This window comes from Tupaia chinensis, unplaced genomic scaffold, assembly GCF_000334495.1.
Source record: "Tupaia chinensis unplaced genomic scaffold, TupChi_1.0 Scaffold147369_1, whole genome shotgun sequence".
Taxonomy (NCBI): domain Eukaryota; kingdom Metazoa; phylum Chordata; class Mammalia; order Scandentia; family Tupaiidae; genus Tupaia; species Tupaia belangeri.
In genome coordinates this window covers 92,600-102,572 of record NW_006207220.1, presented here as the reverse complement: position 1 = coordinate 102,572, position 9,973 = coordinate 92,600, and the positions used below count along the sequence as shown (strand labels likewise).

Here is a 9,973-nt window from a genome sequence, read left to right as displayed (position 1 = left end):
AAAAAAAAAAAAAAAAAAAAGAGGGGGGAACACAATTGCTTTCTTTAAGGACATTTTGCAAAAGTGGCACACAGATATCCCACTCATACATTATTGGCTACATCTTAGAAAAAAAACTGCAGTTGGCTATAAGAAAAACTGGAAAATGCTGTCTCTATTTTGGGCTGGACCAGCATGGTGCACAGCTCAAGGGGATGCATATTTCTCTGTGGATGTGGATGGAACACCCTCGAGTAGTGCAGTGAGAGAGCCATTATTCTGGTCAGTCGCATGCCAAGCTGAAAATCAGGGGAATCTGAGGAAAGCCAGCAAATGTCTGCCTCAGAGAGTCAGCTCCCAATTACCATATAGACTTTTCACTTCTCACATCCCAGCAACGCAGCTCTAAATCTCACAGCCAAAATCTGTTTTGTTTGCTCTTTGAGACCGGTTTAGAATAAGGATGGCAAGTAGTTTTTCTTTCCCATGCCAAATCAAATGGTTGGCTATGGCTGTGCGGACTGTGTTGAGAAGGATTCGGAGGCCAAATTTGTTTATCTGGGGCGAGCAGTGAATCCTTGGCAGACATTCTCCTGCCATTCAGTCAGTTTCTCTTTGTAAATGGCAGGCCGTAGAAACGGGCTGCTTCTCATCCACTGCTGCTCAAACTGATTTACCTCACCAAGAATGAAGACGTATTTCAATATGAGCTTAAGCAAACAAAATCATGAGCAGACCACACAGGAATTTATTAATTAATATGTGAATACTCTATCCAATTTCAAAATGTAGTATAGTTTTTAAAAAATGAGAAAATCAATGTTAAAAATTGGAGTAATACCTTCACATCCATTCTACAGCTCTCTATTGTGAAAGTACAAGGTGCCAGACAGCACGCCAGGTTTTGGAAACAATTTAGTGAAGAAGACAGGCATGGGTTTCAAAGCCAGGAAATACTTTTCTGTACTGTTATGCTGGGGTTTTTTTGGTTTGTTTTTGTTTTTGTTTTTGTTTTCCCATGTCTACAGCTTAGTCTCCTTTTGCTAGGAGAGGAAAAAACTAAGAGTATCTTTAATAAGCGTGACAGGAAGTTTATAGGTTATACACCTACCCACTTGGGTGAGTCACATACGGGAATAAGAGCTCACTCTTGCATTTGTTTTCATTTGCTGTCCAAGGGATAGTGGAGTCAACAATTCCTCTTGGCTCCCAATTGGTGACTGTAATGCAAAGAAGAGCAGCTGGTTTTCCGTGGGCTGGATCTGGCCTGCAGATGTGTTATATTTAATCTATGCATTTTCCCCCATGGAACCAACATTTTAAAACTTGCCAAATTGCACATTACAAAAGTCTGGAATTCTAGCCTCTTCTCAAAAGTCACAATTGGCCATCCTCACAATTCCAGAGAGGCATATTGGACAGCAAGTTGGGAAAGCAGCGCCCATCTGAAGAAGCAGGTATGCCCTCCCTGCTTCCTCACTGGCCTCTCCCTTGCACCCTGCTCCTGGCCCAGGGCATACCTTCCCATCACCTGGAACTACAAACACAGCTCTCCAGGCTGCCTTCCCATCAGCTCTCTCTGATACCTGTCTCCATTGCTCCTACCAGTATACCTCTGCGCTCACCTACGACGGGGTAAAGGTGATGGCCGAGGCTTTCCAGAGCCTGCGGAGGCAGAGGATTGACATATCCCGCCGCGGCAATGCTGGGGACTGTCTGGCCAATCCAGCTGTGCCCTGGGGGCAAGGGATTGACATCCAGAGAGCTCTGCAGCAGGTAAGGCTGGCAATGGTGCTTCATCTTCTGGGAACCTAGTAAGAGTTTTCGGCATCTACTTTAGGCAGAAAGCAGCTATTTTAAAAGAATAGACCACCATGCCCAAAGTTTGGAACTGCCACTGCATTGTGTTGGTGACTCTCAGCATAAATGTAGCACATAGAAATTAAAACAAAAATAAAACCAAAAATCCAATACTATGGAAAAGTCATTGCTTACAGTGTAAAAGCTATGTTTTCAGCTCAGAGATTATGCTGACAAGGAAGTCCAGTGATTTTCCAAATTTGGAAAGGAGGCTGGAAATAGAAGGGGGTGAAACTGAACCACGTTAGCACACTCCTAGCAACCCTCCTGCCCTAGGTTTCTGGATTTCTTTATTCCTTCTGCTGTCTGTGCACATTTCATCATGACCTACTATGTACAGGGATCCTGAAATTTTTTCTCGGTACTCCAAGTCTACCTTCTTCACTCTGAGCAATCATTAGTTCTATTTGCTTTGAAGAGTAGTTAAAGAACAGGGATCAAGTGGCTCTGCAGAGAATTCTGAGACTGAACTCAAACATAGCAGGGAGAAGGATAAATTTTCATTTAGTGGTATGTCCACTAGGGATGCAGGATGAGACTATAAGACACATGGGCAAATATTTCACATCTGGGTGTAGGAGATTCTTGGAACTTTTTCAGCTCTATCACTCTTGGAGCTTCTAGAAGTTTCTAGAAGCACCTCAAACTGAGGCAGACTGTGATTCCCAAACTACCAACAAGATAGCACCTTATTATGCCTCTGAGGCCTCCTGAGAGAAAGGCTGATTCTCCAAAGGGACCTGAAGAAGGCCATGCTTGGGGACCAGCAGAAGGCAAAATGGGTATGTCACTGGACTCCTACATAGTCAACCACAGTACCAGTCTCAGACCTAATGGCTTAAAACTCACACTGGGTGCATGTGTGTACATGCCCAAAATCCCAAGAAGTGACTGGAGGAGAGGGATTGTGAAGGGCTATCCCCCTACGGGATGATTTCTCACTTTCTGTCACTCTGGTGAGCACATGCTCCCTGTAGCAAAAATATTTCAAAAAAAATTAAAAAGAGGGCAGTGCTTCCTGCAAAGGAGTGAAGGCAAGCCAGCAAAAACAAGGTATTTCGGTGCAAATACCCCTCAGAGCCTCCCCTCCCTAACCAATGGAGTTGCCTAGAAAAAATCAGCTCTACTTTTAAGACTGCATTCACCAGAAAGTGAATTTGGGCTTCCAGGGGAGGAGAGGAACATTTCTGAATGAGGGAGCATTGTAGAGCAAAATGTAAAGCGATTCTCGTTTGTTTTCCAACCACACACGCACAGCTCTGGCAATTTTCACAACCTGGAGAAAGAAACAAGAAAGGAACCCCGCCAGCTGTTCCTCAGCCTGGCTGCAGTGCTTTAACATAGAGGAGAAAATGTTCTGTCCATGAGAAGGAAGCTAAGCAGCAGCCCTGCTAACCACAGGAGGAACTGGCCAAGGATTACTAGCAGTGACTTCTGCCCTCCCCTGATCTCTAGGCAGCATGTCCTCCAAGTCACTAGGCAGCAACAGCAGACCAGGCAGCCCCAGAACAACCGCCAAAGGGCAGCGCCTGCCGCCGGCTTATTTAAAATGCTCGTCCAGACTTCAGTTGAGACAGATTCTGTTTGCAATGTGAGACTAGTTTCAGATGATCCAGATCCCTGGGACCTGCCCTCGGCTCCACAGCCCTCCCCTCCTCCCTTGCCTCTCCCGTCATAATGACGTCCCTGAAAAGATATCCTGACGCCACCATGACAGGGATGAAGCCTGAAAGGCAATGTGGGTGGCAGGAAGAGCTCTGAACCAGGAGTCCAGCTAGGCCTCTGACTCTGTGGGTGGTCTTGAAATATTGATCCTACTGGTCTGTGGACTTTCCTTCATCCATGACAATGCAGAGGCTGGAAAGATGAACCATTAGTTTCAAATGACTCTAAGAATTTGAAGAGCCTAATTTTTCCTCTTGTGGTCCAGACCATGTCTTCCTGGTTGTAACGAATGCAATATATTCATTCTCCTACTAATGCCTTTAGCAGGGGTTGAGAAAATGTGGTTGCCATAGTCAAAAGAAAATAGCGTCTTTATTTTGTGTTAGAGCCAAGGCAGGTGTGTCTGCCTTCCATCCCCTGCTCGCTAAGAGTTTGCTCTGTGCTCTGACTTGGGGCCAAGCACTGGGGACAAGAAAAGGCAGGTTCTGCCCTCAAGAAATTCTCTTTAGTTTTTGTAAATTTACAAATGGGTGGGAGACCATAGGTGATGTGGTAGTTAAGGCACTGGGTCCTACGTCCCCAAATGCACAGTCCGAGTCATAGACCAGCTGCTTACAAACATGTGCATGCATACTCAGAAATCCCGAAAGGAGAATGCAAGAAAATGGCTTGTGGTGTGGCCATACCCCTTGGGGAGGATGATTTCTCACTTTCCTTCTCTGTCTCTCTCCTGTGAGTGCATGTGCCCTATGGCAAAAATAAAAATAATTAAAAAATTAAAAAGCCAGGCCACAAGAACAAAACAAACCAAACCAGAACATTCTGACTCTAAGATAAGCTATTTAAATGGATTCCTTTTCAAATCTTTGTTAAGAACCTAAAATCAAAAATGTTTATTACTGAAAGAAACCTTAGAGATTACTGACTCTCATTTTCCCTCGCTTTACACGAGATGTGACAGTAGACTCAGAGTGTCACCCTTCTGCGATCACACAGCAGCTTAATAGCAAAGGCTAGACTAGACACCCATACAGGGCTCCTCCTGCCCTAGGTCAGGCCTAATCACGGTAAGCATTGACCTCTGGGGCCTTCCACACATAGTCATAGCCACTGTCTACCCATTCACCTTCCAGGCCCTTCTCTTGAAATAGCTACATCACCAAGGAGTAAATGTGCCAACCACAGGCTGAGTAAATCCCAGTTACATCTGGTCCTTGGAAACCAGGGCTTGGGCTTCAGGTTTCTGCTGCCTGGTCCCTTGGCTTTACAGTTGCACAATGGGAGGGGACCTGTGGCTTCGCTTATATCACAGCTAGGATGAGATGTCTTTTAGTTGGGCCCAGCACAGCCTAAAACGGAAGGGCTAACATACTGGGAAGTCAAATTCTAAAAATGATGATAGTAACAGCTATAATGTGTTAGAGCTTACTATGTACAAGGCTCTGAACATATGCATGTATTATCTCATTGACTTCTTAATGTAATACCCTAAGGTAGCTAGTTTTATTGAGTGTGAAAACTGAGCTTCAGAGAGGTTAAAAACTTCCCTAAATTATACAGCCAGCTAGTGATCAAACTGGGACTCCAACCCACACTAGTTGACACCTCACTCTGTGTACTTAACTGCTCTGTAGCCTCCGAAGCTCAGCCAGCAGGGGAGACAGAAGAGCTAGGACCCAGCCCCCCATAGCACATGGTCTCGAGTGATATTCGTGCACTCTCAGGCCCCCTCATTTCACTGTAATTTCCCCAGCAGCAGAGTGAATGTAATCAGCCGCCTGCCTGCCCCCTGTTTGCCATCCAGGGAGCTGTTCAGAATATTAATGAACCCACATCCTGGAAGCCTTCAACACTCCAGGAAGGAGGCGGCATTAGGGTGCCCATATGTCAGTTTCTGGCTGGCAGAAAAGACCCAACTCCCCAAGTCAGACTTTTACATTTAGGAGATCATAGGCATTTGAAAAGATGATTTTCCAAAAAAAGAAGAGAAGGGGAGCGGGGCGCTTTGGGCCACTGGGTTTTTTTGTTTTTGGGGGTTTTTTTGGTATTTTTTTTCTTTTTTCAGAAAAATGCACATATGTATATATAATATTTGTGCATGGCCAAGATTGTTGGGGGTGGGAGGTGTTGGGGAGGGTAGATCATAGACACTCCTAGAAGGCCAAGACCCCTGGACTGAAATACCTGCTCCAGGCCCAGCCATTGTGACATAGCAATAATACAAATGCCCTGTAAGGCTGGAAGCCATATGGTACCCACAGTTTTGGCTTGAGAACACACTGGGTACATGCGCAGATACCCAGGATCCTGAAAGGCAGGAGGGCTGGAGAAAGGGGATCACAGTATGACAAGACCCTGTCGAGGGTGCTTCCCTCTCTCTTTTGTCTGTGCATGCACTATCATACAAAAAATAAAAATAAAAATAAAAATCTGCCCTCAATAGTGATCATCACCCTCCTTGGTCTTTGTTTTTTACAGCTTATCAGCCAGTAATCACACTGAATGAAACCAAAGTATGCCCAGTACTTTGTTAGATAGGGTCTGGGACTGGGTGAGCGATGGGAGTATAAGATACGGTCCCTGCCTTTCATGATACAAGGTGCAATTTCAAAACAAGACAAGTTAAAAAGAAACCATAGTAGAAAGATGTGGAATGCTGGCTAAACAAACTACATGGGCTCTGAGCTGAGAAGGTCAGAGCACAATGCCATCACTGAAGAATGCGAACATCAGCAAGACTTCCCGTTGGAATGCGACTGGCCTTTCAATAGGGTCGCTGTATAATTTATCATCCAAACTGGGACACCTGAGAGTGAAAGGGAGCCCTGTTATCAATTATTTCAGAACAAGAGATATAACCTGGAAGTGTCCCAAGCAAGCTGAGATGGATGGTCCCGTGAGCCTTATAGGAAGACTGAATTTGAGAAGGAGTATGTCAGGTTTCAGGTTTCATGGTTCTGTGGGGTGGGTGAGGTGGGGTATAAACGACACTCAGCAAGACTAGATGAGGGGACTAGATGAGGGTGCCACAAGGACTTGGCAGTGTCATACTTAGCCCGACAGGGAGTTAGAAAGAGAAGAGCTGGGTTCCAATGGTGGTGGCATCACCAAGCACTGTCTGTGGCTCTTGGACTAATTGCACAAGTTTTCTGGACCTGGATTTTCTCACCTGCTAAGGGGACATAATCTTCTTAGTACTATCTGCCTCCCTAGCATGTCATAAGGCTCAAAAGTATAAAAAAGCATAACTTATGCTTCTCTAAACACCTCAAAGCAAATGCATGAGATAGTTAGAACCAAGATTCTTCCCATTGTTCAGGTGGGAAGGCAGAAGCTCAGAGAGGTCCTAAGATTTATACTGGCTAGAATAAGTGGGATGTGACCCAGCGGGGACCTGGCCCACAAGCCCGGCAACTGGAGTATCCAGGAGAAAGGGCCAAGAGTAAGAAGTTTCCTGAAGGCAGCAGCAATGTAAAAGAAGCCTGGGTCCAGAGCTGCTTTGTGATCTGCCCCAGGGATCCTTTCCAGACCCAACGGGGTTGGGAAGATGAGTCAATATTGATGACTGACAGATTCTTTGCCTGACCAAACTTTAATCAGGCTCCTAAGCCTTCATTTAGGCTCATCTGCTCACTGGCTTATAAAAGCTAGTTTTAGCACAGAACCCTGCTAAGTCAGTTTAGCAAGAATGCTTCGAGATCAGGTTCCTCATCTATCACCAATTCCCAGGTGATGTTTGGTCACCCTGGCACTGTCTTCAGCAAGATCCTATCAGGTCGGTTTAACCAGCCAGAATCCCTCTTCCCCCTAATATCCCTCGAAGTAATGTTCCCTCTACTTCCCCCACCCTATTCCTTCCCAGCCAGAATCCCTCTTCCCCCTAATATCCCTTGAAGTAATGTTCCCTCTACTTCCCCCACCCTGTTCCTTGACTATTCATTCTCATTTGCCCAGGCTATATTCAGAGTTGAGCCCAATTCCTCTTTTCCAGTGCAAAATCACATTGTAGCAGTCCCCATCCCTATTGCAGTGGTCCAGAATAAGGATTTTCTTACTGTGCTTTTTAACAAGTGTCATCAAATAATTTTTTTAACATGGTTTGAGTAATAGAGACATTAACCCACACTCTCCCAGCACCTAGCAGGGAAAATATAATATATGCTTTAGCATCCTACTAGTGGCAGACTGAACTGGCACTCGATACCTCTTACCAGAAATCCAAGGTTAATTCTCCATCTTTCATGGAGGGAGCTGGCAGGCGCCACGATGGCGACAGGAGTTCTGGGAGTAGGGACCAAGGAGAAATGCCTGGACTCCATCAGTCTGACCTTGGTTACCCAGGGGTGAGGGAGGGGCATGAGTGCTCAGACCTGATGGATGAGGGCAGCAGTTTCAATATTTATACAAAGTGGATGTTTCTGAGAAACGTCTTCCTCTGCCTCTGAGTACTTACTCTCTGTGATAAATTTGTTGGGGCTGGGCCATTCTCTTGACCTCTCCTTGCTCTGATGTCATTGGATAGGGCTTCTGGAATGTCTGCTTTTGCGTTCCCTGATACTTTATCTCAATGTATATGTATTTTGGCTTCCCAACCAGCCTTCAGAACCCCAGGTCTCTCTCTCAATGACTTACTATGAGTCCTGGATACAAATCACATCAGCTCTGAGTCTCAGTAATCTTATTTATAAAATGGGAAAAAAATTATCTCTATTTTGGCTACTCACTGAGCTTTTATGAACATCAAATAAGCAGCTTCTTGTACAAACACTGTGACAAGGGACTCTGAGATCACTAGGACTTTGCAGGTGGGACCCTTGACCTTACTGGTATATAAAAGGTGTATAAAATGATGGTGAAAAGATCCTCATTTCTGCTGAAAATGTTCCTACTCTGAAACAGCAGTTCTCCAGACTCAAGTCCTTAGTGTTATATCTTAATATTTTCCCTGACTCTTCCCCATCCTACACAGTATAATAGCAATTATCATCATTATCATTATCATCATCATCCAAGTAATATATATCATGTATTGAACACTTATGTCCCAGACAATATGTTAAGCACATCAGTTCATTAAGGAGAAAACCAAAGAACAGATGATTTAGTGACAAGCACGTGGCCATGTAGTTAGGAATGACCTCAGGAATTGTGGGTGGCAGTAGAAGGTCGGAGGAATATACTACAGTGTACATTTCTATGTTACCCACATAAAACCTAGGCCCCTGTCTGAAAGGCCACTTGGTATCTTAAGGTACCAGAAAATATCAGAAACTCTAGATGTTAGACAGCCTCTACCACTTGTTAGTCATAAGTCTTGAGCTCATCATTTTATCTACCAGAGTTTTTGTTTCTCATATGTAGATTAAGATAATCTCTATAATCTCTAAAGAGCATGTCTCAGAGAATTCCTCTGAATAGAGATAAAGAGTCACATGTGAAAGTGACATAAATGTTTCATAACATGAAACACTCAGAAAGTAGTGGTACTATTAGTATCAGTATTAATAATGATATAACAACTTTTGTAATATGTTGGATACTCACCATGGGCTGAGTATTGGTCATAAAATACATCATTTCATCCTTAAAACAACCATAAAACATCATTAACTATAATTGTGCCCATTAAACAATGAGAAAACTAAGTCATAGAGATATCATGATATCATACAATTTGCTATAATAGTATTGCAAACTGTTTCAAGAAAAAAAAAAAAAAGATCAGGGACCAGCAGTTGGTGTAATGACTTGTGTTGTTGGACTCCCATGTAGTCGACCATGGTTCAAGTCCCAAACCCAGTGGCTAAAATTCATGTCCATGTGTGTGTTCGTGCCCAAGATCCCGAGAGGAGAATGGAGGAGAAGCTATTGTAGCATGGCCATCCCCCATGAGGGGTGATTTCTCGCTTTCTGTCTCTGTCTTTCTGGTGAGCACACTTTCCCTATGGAAAAAAAAAAAAAAAAAACCCTCTCCAAAAAGAAAGAAATTAAATAATCCATACTGATGATGAATTTGATACTCTAGAATGGGACCAAAAAAATCAATGCTCATTTGGATCATTAATGACACTTCTTTTTATCAGGGCAAATCATTCATCCATCCAGTCTTCTACATGTATATGTCCCTCAGTCTGTTTTTCCAAATGGGTCACTTAAACAGGTACCCACCAACCTAGCAACCCTATCTTGAATTTGAATCAATGGGAAAGCTAAAGACAAGTAAGAGATGACCAAGGTGAGAATAAGATGAAGTTGCAGATGGACTGAAATTGGCCCCTTTGTTTATTCTTTGCAGCAAGATCTGTGTTTTCTTTTCTCTCAGAAAAGCAAAGACAGCATAGACTTTTCCAGAGCTGGAGATGTCTCCACATTTCATCTGAGAAAGTGAAGAGCTTGTTGTATAATTTACTCTGCACTCTGAGTCTGTCATGGCCTCCCCCTGTGACTTCAAACCAGAAGATGTTGAGAG

At 44.0% G+C, this 9,973-nt stretch overlaps 1 protein-coding gene across 1 annotated transcript in view; it reads left to right on the top strand.

Moving 5' to 3' along the window:
* Positions 1-9,973, top strand: part of GRIA1 (glutamate ionotropic receptor AMPA type subunit 1) — a 298,513-nt gene that overhangs the window by 210,755 nt on the left and 77,785 nt on the right. Inside the window, exon 7 of the mRNA XM_006169676.2 lies at positions 1,588-1,755. Coding sequence (XP_006169738.1) covers positions 1,588-1,755 — 168 coding nt within the window. The remainder of the gene's footprint in view (positions 1-1,587; positions 1,756-9,973) is intronic.